This window comes from Camellia sinensis, chromosome 1, assembly GCF_055761805.1.
Source record: "Camellia sinensis isolate YWXY chromosome 1, ASM5576180v1, whole genome shotgun sequence".
Lineage (NCBI taxonomy): Eukaryota > Viridiplantae > Streptophyta > Magnoliopsida > Ericales > Theaceae > Camellia > Camellia sinensis.
Genome location: NC_138961.1, coordinates 40,701,710 through 40,713,824, shown reverse-complemented (window position 1 = coordinate 40,713,824; position 12,115 = coordinate 40,701,710). Strand labels below are relative to the sequence as shown.

General features: G+C 42.8%; 1 protein-coding gene across 1 annotated transcript; it reads left to right on the top strand.

The window, feature by feature from the left end:
• Window positions 1-759: 759 nt before the first annotated feature.
• On the top strand, window positions 760-1,548 carry LOC114274071 (uncharacterized). The gene is made up of 2 exons (XM_028215941.2): window positions 760-1,013; window positions 1,074-1,548. The coding sequence occupies exons 1-2, from the start codon at window positions 760-762 to the stop codon at window positions 1,546-1,548; spliced, it is 729 nt and encodes a 242-aa protein (XP_028071742.2).
• The last annotated feature ends 10,567 nt before the right edge of the window (window positions 1,549-12,115 follow it).

Genomic DNA, 12,115 nt, shown 5'->3' with positions numbered 1-12,115 from the left:
CAATTTGGCGTCATCTGTGGGAATTTAAGAAGAATAGACGGCTAACAACGGGCAGGAAGAAAAGATTGGAGACAACATCCACAGTGAAAGTGGTGAGCATGTAGATCCTAATGTTGGGGAGGAAAATTGTAATGAACGAGCACAAGATCCAAATCCTGAGGAGAAGGACGTCGGCAAAGAGGGTAACGCCCCGAAGAAGGGTAGTCGAGATGAATATTACAACAAAAGCGACCTCCAAGTATGGAAGGATAGATGTTTGAGGTGGGATGGCAAGATGAAAGAAATGACAAACAAGTTGGTAGACCTACAGTTGGTTGTCAACTTCATGATGCAGAACAATGTGATGCAACCACCATTCCCATTGCAGGATACGTCGGCACCAGTGGCCAAGACTAATGTCCAAAAAGGGGATAAAAGACAATCCTAGTAGTCCCACAACACGACAAGGGAAAGGAACATTTACACCAGCCGTTACGAGATGTCAGGTGAGCAGAGTCAGTAAGAGGTGAGTCGCAGAAGACACCGTTAACCAAGGGGACCTATGCCAAAGAATCACGGCACATATAGAGGAAAGGCCTTTGTTTTAATGCATGAGATGAGGAGAAGTCCAAACGGACGCACAATTGCACCAGGGGCAGTGCACAAAAAAGGCTGAAATCTATTGATAGCCAAGCTCCCGGTCGAACGAAGGAGGATTTGAGAGACTACCTCTAGAGGAAGCGACACAACGCCAAGATCACATCCCCCGTCAAGCCAAGGATGTCATTCTCAGTGGAGTTGGATGCGTTTGAGGCCCCAAAGAGATTCCACATGTCGAGATTCCAGATTTATGACTGTAAGTCTAATCCAAACTTTCATGTCGGCTTGTATTTAAATTCAATGGCTTTGTGGAGCGGGAATGAGCAATTACTGTGCAAGGTGTTCCCCTCATCCTTTGGAGAGATAGCATTTGATTGGTTTCATAAGTTGTCGAGAGGAATTGTGAAGAGTCTGGCTGAGATGGTTGTGGCCAGGTTTGTTACAAACAAGTTGTAGCCACTAAGGGTAGACTCCCTGCTGGCTTTGAACATTAGCGATGGTGAAAGCCTGAGGGCATACGCCAAGAGATATTACGAGGTATTCAACCGAATTTCGGCTTATAACCAGGAGCTGGTGGTCATATCTTTTAAGAATGACCTGGATGATGAATGCCCACTTCGAAAATCACTTGCAAAAACCCTACCAAAAAGTATGGAGGAGCACATGGCACAGATTGAGAAATATGTCAGAGTAGAAGAGGACACGCAAGGAATGAAGACACCAAAGCAAGAGAAGAGAAGCGGCTCGCCAAAGCGAGATCGAGGTAATTCTGGTGTAAATAGGCAGGAGACAAGGTTGAGAGCTGCACAGGTAGTCACCACTATATTTAGGATCCCGATCTACAAAGTTTTGGAAAGGATCAGGAACCAGCCGTATTACAGAGCGCTGGAGAAGATCCCTAGTGAGTTGATGAGAAGGAACATTGGGAAGCACTGTGCTTACCATAATGAGGATGGGCACTTGACTTAGGGATGCAGGGCTCTGAAGATGTACTTGGAGGATTTGGTCAGACAGGGTCACCTAAGACACCTAGTAGATGAGGCCAGGACAAGGAAAGAGTACGCAACGCTTCTCCAGGCACTAGCAACACCACCTCCACCACTGCCACCACAGCAAAGCAGATGGACATCGGGAGATCAATGTGATTCACTCGAAGGTCAATAAGAATGATGTGTGAGGGGACACCTAGAGAGTAAGGCACCTGCATCACGTGTATCAGGTCCAGCAAAAGAAGACTAGGACAAATGAGTACCAGGGACCAATGGTTTCTTTTACTGAGGTAGACCTGGATATGGTGCAGCACCCACACAATGATGCCCTGGTAATAACATTGAAGATTGGAGAATGATAGGTGAGGTGCATATTGGTTGATCAAGGCAGTTCTTGTGACATCATGTATGTTAGATGTTACAAGGAGCTCGACCTTCACCCAGATGATCTAGAACAATCTGACAGCTTGATGGTTGAATTCAATGGGACGCCGACATGGCCTTTAGGAGCCATGAGTTTGGAAGTGCAGGTAGGCACCAAGAAAGTAAGCACAAAGTTTATAGTAATTGACACCCCCTCCCCTTACAATGTTATTTTGGGAAGACTGTGGTTGCATACAATGAGGGCAGTTTCCTCAACGTTACACTAGCTATTGTGATTTCCAATCGAACAAGGGATTGAGGAGGTCAGAGGGAATGTGCAAGTGAAAAATTGCGCCATGGAAGCAATGAAGTCCACCTGTAACATATGGGAAGCAGAAACAGTGGAAATCGAAGACGAGGACATGGAGGTCTTAGATAATGTCGGTAAAGAACCAGCCGACAAGAGTGAGGAAGCTTTGAAGAAGATTTTGGTCCAAGAATGTGATGAGGAGCGCTTCTTCCTTCTCGGCTTAGGCTTAGCCGAGGAGGAGGAAAAGGAGTTGGAGACTTTTTTGCGAGCAAACATAGAAGTGTTTGCCTTGACGCCCTATCAGATGCCTGGCATTGACCCCGAGGTCACTTGTCATAGGCTCAATGTGGATAGGTCAGCTAAACCTGTCATCCATCAAGCATGGAGGCCGGTATTGATACATGTGGAGGTAGTTGAGGAGGAAGTGGACAAGCTGTTGGAAGCCTAGGCCATTCGGGAGGTGAACTACCCTACCTGGCTGTCCAACAGAGTGGTAATGAAAAAGAAGAATGGCAAGTGGAGGGTTTGTGTGGACTTCACCAGCCTGAATAAAGCTTGCCCATGGACAGTTTTCCACTGCCCAAGATCGATCAATTAGTAGATGCCACTTCAGGGCATGGGAGGATGGGTTTCCTGGATGCATATAGAGGCTACCAACAGATAGTAATTTATACCCCAGATGAAAAGAAGACAATCTTATGATGATGTTCCCATGGTGAACATGACGAGTAACTTAGACTTGCCATATGGTAGAGTTGAGTTAACACTTGCCATATGGTAGAGTTGAACTAAGTTAGCAATGTTTCAGAATGAAACATAACGAGTAACTTAGACTTGCCATATGGTATAGTTGCATTAACACTTGCTATATGATAGAGTTGAACTAAGTTGGTGATATTTCAGAATGAAACATGACGAGTAACTTAGACTTGCCATATGGTAGAGTTGAATTAACACTTGCCATATGGTAGAATTGAACTAAGTTGGTAATATTTCATAATGAAACGTGATAAGTAACTTAGACTTGCCATGACGACAGAGTTGAACTAAGTTTGATCTAGTCAGATTAACAGAGACATCAAGATAGAAAACCTCGGCTACGATTTGTTTGAATCAGACTTCGGCAAAAATTGGAGATGCATGTTTAATGTGAACATAAGTGGTACTTAGGTTCACATTAGGGGGGCAGGGAGCAAGAATAAGGAATGAGCTTGACACTTGTTAAAATTTTTAAAAAAAATTTACAAGTTGGAGTCAACCGAGGTAAACAGATAAGGGAATACACGAGGTACTTGTTACCTTAGATAAACAACCAGGCTGCCAAGTTTGGAATGGTTGGAAGGGTGAAGTCTTGACAAGACACAGCAAGTACAAGTAAGGAAACAAAACCTGTTGAAAGTTATTCAAAGAATTTTTATATAGTGCCAGCTGGACGAGATTGCAGCAAAAATAAACTCCGAGGTATATTGGTCTAAGATGACCAACTAAGGCTGTACTCGAGATGATATGGGACCGAGGTGATATAGGTCCGAGGTGTTCTAACCCAAAGTGATTACACAGGTAAGTTGCACTTAAGAGAAGTGCAAAAATATCCTAAGTATGGAAGCATACAAAATAGTTAAGGTAGATCAAGCACAAAGAGACAAACATATAACACTTATAAGAAACATGGAAGATTGGTATTCATAAAAGATAAACTTGTCCATTTACAAGGGCACATTGGCCAAAAGCAAAAACTAGTCAAGCATAAAAGATTACAAAGGAAAGAGTACATAGAAAAAGGAAAAATCACAAGGACTAAGATCTTCAGCATTTTTCTTAGACAGCTCGATTTCGGCAGTTGGAGTTGTTGCAACCTTAGACAACAGCTGGGCAGACTTTTCAGCCGCAATCTCGACATCGATTTCAAAGAGGGTATGATCTAGACTTTTCTTGACTAAAGTGACCTCAACCTCAAAAGTTGTTTTGGGAAAGACAGTTTTGGAAGCCTCGTCCTCATCATCCTGAGTCAAGTCTAGGACTTGATCATTCAGAGTGAGGGGACTTAACCCCAGCAGTGACCTTGGACTCAACCCCTTCCTCAGCCTCAGCATCTTCTTCTTTGCCATCTTCCTCGGATTCAGATGGAGAGGGAGGTGTAGCTCGACTTTTTTGCGTCGCCTTTGGGAAGGTTTGAAAAAAAGCCCTACAGTTTGGACTCCCGTGGTTTTGAATCTAATCTCGTAAGTGCAATATGAAACTGATAAACACCAAAGAGTCCAAATCTGACAAATCTTTTTGGAAAATCGATTTAAAATCAAATAGTGCCAAAATTGGACTGCTTTGCCAGATACAGAGTCGTCACCTAAATATTTTTTGTTTTTGGGAAAATTTAGGAAACCATAACTCGTGCCAAAGGCCACGCGTCCGTAATCACTAAAGTTGCCTCGGCTCAGGAACTTGGGTACGAGAGAGGAAGGTCATGAATTGAGCACCCTCACTCGCCCGATCAAAGATCAACCTCTACTAATCGTGATATGATTTTTATCAACACTATGTGCTCTTGTTCCGATTATTAAGCTAGCTTTACTATGTGATGCACACAAGCAAATATAGACTAGTTTGCTCAAGTTGGAACAATTCAACTCATGTTTGTTTTTGCGAAAATGGTTTGAATTTTGCCACCTGAAGTGGGCTTAAAATTGTAAATTTTCCACCAAACATAGTGGGCGTAAAGATTATTTGTCACTTAACAAAGTGGGCTTAAAACACACATTTTATTGAATCGTTTCAATTCAAACAACAAGGCTTCATCTATAGGCATTCAAACATTTTATCAAGTAAGCCTTTAGCCTCGTGGCAAACATGCTAGTCATGGCAATCACTCACACTCAGGCAAGTATGCTAAACTCACCTCATACTCCAAGCTAAGAAGATATGAGTTAGAAAACTATGCATGATTCCTAACTATACAAAATGTCTAATGCAACACATACAATATGCAATTTAATGGGCTTGGCTACTAATATGACATATGAGTCAATTTCAATAACATGTGATTAAACACGTATTCAAAGAATTATTGAAATGACAATGCAATTTGAATGATACACCGAGCCTCGGTGCATGCAAGACAAGATGAATGGATGCAAGCATAAGATATGCTAATTGAAACATGTCCCTAATCTAACCATCAAAAGCGATTAAATAAAAGGGAGAAAGACATGGGGTTGGAAAAAATATGAGCCTTGGGTCGAAAATATCAAGCCCTGGACAGCTAGAGCTTTTGGGGGACAACTGGAAAAAAATATCTTGGTTTTTCACCATTGGCCGACAAGCCAGAAGTAAAAATCTACTTCCAGGCCCGACTTCAAATGGATATATCTCCTTCATCCAGAGTCCTTTGCAGGTCATTCTTGAGTCTAAATTGAATCCCAGGAAGTCTACTTTCTAATGGTGGTGGCCCCACAATTAAAGTCCATTTGTACAAAAGGATAGGTCTGATTTAGTGGAGGCTGCTCAGTTCTCCCTTAACGGTTGACGCCTAACTTCTCTCCCAACTTGGTTTCTTCCATCCCCTCTAATTTTCTTCAACTCCAAACTTATTAATAAGATGTTTAAAAAGATTTTTCAAAAAGTTCACCTCTCTTCCATTTATTTCCACTTTGTCCTTGCTCGGTTTATCAAAAGTGCAATTTTTAACGAAATGCGAGCCTCGGAACATCGTAGAAGAATTTTCAAAAATATTTTGAAAGAGAGAGTTTTAAGGTCTAAAATTGTTTTGGTCAAACAAAACTTTCGGTCAAACAAAACGTTTCGGTCCAAAATGGAGTGTAAGGTTAGGATTTAGAAGCTCTTCTTACTGAAGAAATTGAGCGATTGGATAGCATAACTTTCATCATCGAGTGGTCAATCAGTAGCACCCAAGTGTTAAGGGCGGTCAAAAATGGGGTGTCTACAGGAGGGAAGGGAACTTGCAGTTGAGTAATATCTCGAAGTGGCGAGTTAAGAGGCATTGGCAGTTTGTTAAGAGCAACCACCCATCCCAAGTAGTAGCCTTTGTTGCAGGCTAGATTGACTTTCTCTTTGTACTGATCACAGATGGAAACTTGGCCTTCTTCAAAGGCCTTTTCGTCGACCGCCTTGACCTCAGCCTCCTTTGATTCAATGGCCTCCTTGAGCTTGGCCTCAGACTCTACTGCCCTGGCATTGGCAGCCTCAACGTTGGCCTTTGCAGCTTCGGTAGCGGTCTCAGCAACTTCGGCTTTAGCCTCAGCTTGGTTTTGAGTAGCCTTAGCAGCCTTGGCCTAATCCAGCAAATTTCAGTTGTTGGTCTCGGCATGGTTTAGTGAGGAAAGGAGTTTGGCAGCTTCTTGGGCTTTCTTTACCAACTCTTTCCTCACGATCTCAGTCTTGACCGCATACGAATGTGCATGCTGGATGGCTTGCAAGGAATGAAACATATTAGTAAAAATTTGGCTAAGTGTTGGAAAGCTTTAAAGGATACAGTGCGAAGCTTACTTAGATGGAGTGCTCAATCATAAGGTCGAAATTCTCATACTCGTGTCGATCAGCCATATGATTGATGTCAACTAGAAGGAGCACGACCGTTAACAGGGCGGTGTAGACACCCCATTTTTGACCGTCCTCAAGACTTGGACGTCATCGTTTGAACACTCGATAATCATCCATGCTCGTGTTTGTTTTGAGTTCCTGAAGGTCTCGGTTGTGCACCTTGCCTTGGAACCTCTCAACTTGTCTGTTTTGGTGCTTGGTTGTGGATCAAGAGCTTGTGGCTTTGTTTCTGAGGAAAGAGGGTGGCCTGTTGGCCAGCCCTGCAACTCATCAACCAGGCCCTGTGCCTATCGACCGTGCCCTTCTTCCATCGGCCATCAGTGGTGGCCGGTTGGCATATTTGATGGTCGGTCGGCAACTTTAATGGCCGGTCGGCCATTTTTTTTGGCCGAGCCCCCTTTTTCTACTTTTGTAGATATTTTTCTTCCAGCTGGTGCCAGCTATTGATCACTTTGTGTATCCTCCATAAACGTGTATGGATGGATTCAAACAAGGCTTAGCTTGTCAAGGAAGCTTTGGCTTGTGTTTTTCTATATAAGGGAGCCTTCTCCCTCTGGCTCAAGGTTCAGAAAATTGGCTGAGAGATATACATATCCCTCTCTCTCTCTATATTTCACTCTCCCTCTCTCTCTATATTGTGCTATTGTGAGCCTTAAAGTGTGTTTTCTTTTCACTTTTGCACTATTACACCTAGTAAAGCACCATTGCTTTGTTGCTAAGGTACTAGAGGACCTTGTTTGGACTCTCAAAGTTTGTTTTCTTTGGCTCAGAAGTGCTGGTTTGCTGTGGTTCTTGAAGGGTGAGTTGCTACCCCCTTTAAGCCTTGTTTTGCTTAAGTGTTTGGCCCCCTTTGCATACTGTTTTAGGCCTTGCTTTCAACTATAAAAAGTTCTATTTTGAGGTGTTTAAAATGGTTGTTTAAGGCTTTGTTTGAGTTAGGGGTGGTTTACCCCCTTTGGTGCCTTATTTGCTTTGCTTTGAGCTACCTTTTAAAGCCTTTGAAACCATCTCTTTTTGGCCTTCCTACCACTGAATTCCTGGGGAATTTTAGTGGTAGAAATGTGGTTTTAAGGTCCCAAATGGGTGGGGGTTGTCCCCCCTCCCCTACTCTTGTTGGCTTGTGTTGATGGCTCATCAAAAGAGCATGCATTTCTATCTTCTTGAGGCTTTGTTTGAGCACTTTTTTGTGACTTCTTAGACCTATCATGACTCTGTTTTTGGCTGTCTTGGTCACCTCTTGCATGCTTCTAGTACTTGTAGTGTAACCCTACTTGTAGCCTTGCAAAGTAGCATGTCTCTATAGCATGTTTTGGACCTATCTCAGCATATTTTTGGCATTATTTTAGCATGCCTTAGCTTTATTTTGGGTTAGTTTGATTGCCTCTTGCATGCTCCATACCCTTGTAGTGCAATCCCCCCTATAGCCTTAACATGCATCATGCCTTGGACCATCATTCTAGCATGTTTTTGGCTCCACTCCAGCAAGATTTTACTCATGTTTTGCCATGCTTAAGCTCTGTTTTAAGTGTCTTTGGTCATGCATGCCTTGCTTTGTATAGCCATAGTGCAATCTTGCTCACTAGCTTGGTGTTTTGAGTCCACTAACATGCATTGCTTGGGTTATTTGCATGATTTAGCATCATTTGATATATTATTTCAGTGCATGAAATGTGGTCATACTCTCCCATGCTTCACTCTTTCAATGTTTTTGGAGGGTTATGCTTTATGCCTCAATCATGAGCCAATTGGCATGCATGTTTGCCTAAGCTTTTAGGCTACCATCTCAGTGTGTTTTTTGGTCTTATTTTTCCATGGTACAACTCTATTTTTGGTTGGTTAGAGCATCCTTCATTTGCTTCTTACACTTGTAGTGTAATCCCACTCATTGGCCTTGTATGCGTCATGTTTTATGCCTTCCATTCTAGCATGTGTTAGCTCTATTCCATGCATGTTTTGGCACTGTTTTGACCTTCCTTGAGATTGTTTTGGGTCATCTTGGCCCCTTTGGGGCTTGTTTGATATGGCTATGGTACGAGTACCTTTGCTAGCCTTAAGCTTTGAGCCTACTAGCATGCCTTATTTGTCATATTTGGATGATTTGGCATTATTTCTTACATGATTTCAGAGCATATTTCATTGCCATACTCTCACATTTTCCACTCCTTCAATGTGTTTGAGAGTTGTGTCTTCATACCTTGTTCATGAGCCAATGTATATGCATGCTTATATACGCTTTTGGACTTCCTTTTCGACATGTTTTTGGCCTTAGTTTTGGCATGGTGGAGCTCTATCCATAGTTGGTTTAAGTCCATTGAGCATTGTATTGCATGCCTCTTGTAGGATACTCTTTACTTGCTTTGATGCTTTAGCCTCTGAATATGCCATACATGCATTGTTCATATGTTAGAGTCTTGCATGTTGCCACATTAACATTGTTAGATAGGCATGTTGTTACATTGCATGTTGTTTGCATGTTTGTCGCATTGCATTGTGTTTGGATCGGATGTTGATCCAAACACGAGGAACGAGGGGCGTTTCATACTTGAAGTGATGAAACGCACCTCATATCTCGGTCGCCGACCCTCTTGATCAAGCATGACAGAGGTGGAGGCCCTTATGTGTTTTGTGTGCATTCATTAACATTGAATTGTGCAAACTTGGCTTCTCAGTCATCATGCATTGAGATGCGTGCTTGGTGGCTCGAGAGTCGAGTACTGCACTCCCTTGAGCTTAAGAAATGATAGGGAGGGTGGTTGTGCACACATTCCTTGCAAATACACTACCATGCCTCTGTTTGTGCTCTGCTGCAAGCAGTGGCCGACCGGCCATCAAAGCTGCCAACTGGCCACCAAAATTTGCCGATCGGCTATCAACTTTGGCCGATGACCATCCCTCTTGTCCGACCATCCCTCAGCATGTTCCTAAGGTGGGTCAGAATTTTCAGAAGTACAGAAGGTGTGCAAATAGAGGCATCATGAGGCACGGTAATGGATTTCTGGGAGGACGCGACCGAGCATGCATTCTTCATTATTCAAGGTGGAGCTATGGCAGCCTAATTTAGATGCTTTTCATACTTAGTTGGTTTTGTAACTTAATTAATTTGATTAATTAGTTGGTTTGTAATTAATTAGCTTAGCGTAGCTAGTTAGTTGATTTATTGAGACCCTCCGTCGAGAGGGCAAATGTTGTAATAAGTGTACGTGTGTGTGATGCATGTCTTCCAACCCCCATTTCTTTCTCTCTTGTACTTACCTGCTTTCAGTGGTTAGTTTTAGGGCATGTTTCAATTAGCATCCTTATGCTTTGCATGCGTGCATCATTCATTCGTATTGCATGCACCGGGCTCGACGCATCATTCAAACTGCATTGTATTTCAATTCCTATTTGAATACATGTATCAATTGTTACATTCTTATGCCATCTTAGAATAGTCGACCCTATCTTAGTTGCATTTTTACATATTTTGCATCAGGTATCTTAACATAGCTAGGATCATGCATGGATTTCTAACTAGCTTCTGTTTTGGTTCAAAGTACACTGTAAGTGTTTATGCTTTAGCATCCTTGCATGTGTGTAAGTGACTGCCATGATAGCATGCTTGCCATAAGGCTAACTGCTTAACTGCTATAACTGTTTGAATGCCTGTGGGTGAAGGTTTGATTGCCTGAATTGGAACAACTCGATGATTGTGAGTTTTAAGCCCACTTGAAGTGGCAAAATCATGTTTTTCTAAGCCCACTTGAGGGTGGCAAATCCACGACTTAGCCTACTTGCGAGTAGCACTTTCAAACCATTTTAAAAAAGAAACATGTGTTGTTTTGTTCCAATCTGCGTGATTGAGTCTATACTTGTATGCAGTGCACATCACATAGTAAGGTTAGCTAATAAACCGGAAAAGAGCACATGTGTTTTCAAAATAATGTATCATGTTAGTAGAGGCCGATCCTTTGATCGGGCGAGCGGGGGTGCTCATTTCATGTCCTTTCCCCCTCGTACCCAAGTTCCTGAGCCGAGGCAACTTTGGTGATGACGGACACGTGGCCTTAGGCACGAGTTAAGGTTTCCTAAATTTCCCAAAAATAAAATATTTAGGTGACGACTCTGAAATCTGGAAAAGCAATCCATGTTTGGCACTTCTTGATCAAAATCGATTTTTCAAAATGATTTGTCGGATTTGAACTCTTTGGTGATTTATCAGTCTTACATTGAACTTTGTGAGATTAGATTTAGAACTGTGACAGGAGTCCGAATTGTAGTAGCTAAGAACCACGATTCGCGCCCTCGCGCACGGAGCGGAGTTCCGGGCGGTCTACAGGCGGCGTCGACCTCTACGTTTTTTATCGTGCTATCACCGGCTGTCAGAGGTCGGTCACCAACCATGACCTCGGGCACCCAGGTCTGATTGCAGGGAAAGCTGCTACTACCCTCTAGGCGATTGGACCTTGGCTTCTTTGGTGGTAGGGCGTCAGATGTTGCGGCCTCGGCTGGCCTCTTCTCGGATTATGCCAGCTTTGATATCGGTATAGAGCCCTCAGTATCCTTCTCAGATTCAAAAGTGTCACGACCCGAACCCGTCCCTATGGGTTAACGACATAACCGGCCAGTAATCCAGGGATTACCTATGGCCTCAAACCAAACAAGACATAACTCATCAGAGTAAAGAGGCCAAACGAAAGCAATTTCAAACTTTTGTCCATAGAGCTGTGCTCATATATGGCACATCATAACAAACCATACATATACATGTTAATAACTCACATCAGAAAATATAGTAACGTAAAGTTCTGTATAGACAGGATCGCTCAAGTCTAGGTCAGCCAATCAAAACTATATACAAACGTATCCAAAGTCCTCGCCAACATGACAAAATAAAACAGGATAGCAAAAGGGCGAAGACGAGTCCCGTGCGTGAGACATAAGGGCTGACTCTTCAAAACCTTGGTTGTTCCACACAAACTTCACTGAGGCTGGGTTTGGACCTCCCTTGGCTCACCTACAGATACATGAATGAGCGTGAGTGAAAGCCCAGCGAATAATAGCAAATACGAAAAATACACAAACAGTATTTAAAACAATATACACCAAACGGCCTTGGGCCCAATTCATATTTCTATCAGGTATATATATATATATATATGCATAGGTCAAGTGATTGCGATTCCAAACACATCAAATGGCCTTGGGCCCAATTCATTCTTGTCCGATAGCCTTTGGCCCAATCATTTGTGTCATACGGTCTCTGGCCCATTCATTCATGTCATATGGCCTCTGGCCCATTCATTCTTTCACTCATGTCAAACTGGCCTTTGGCCCATTCATT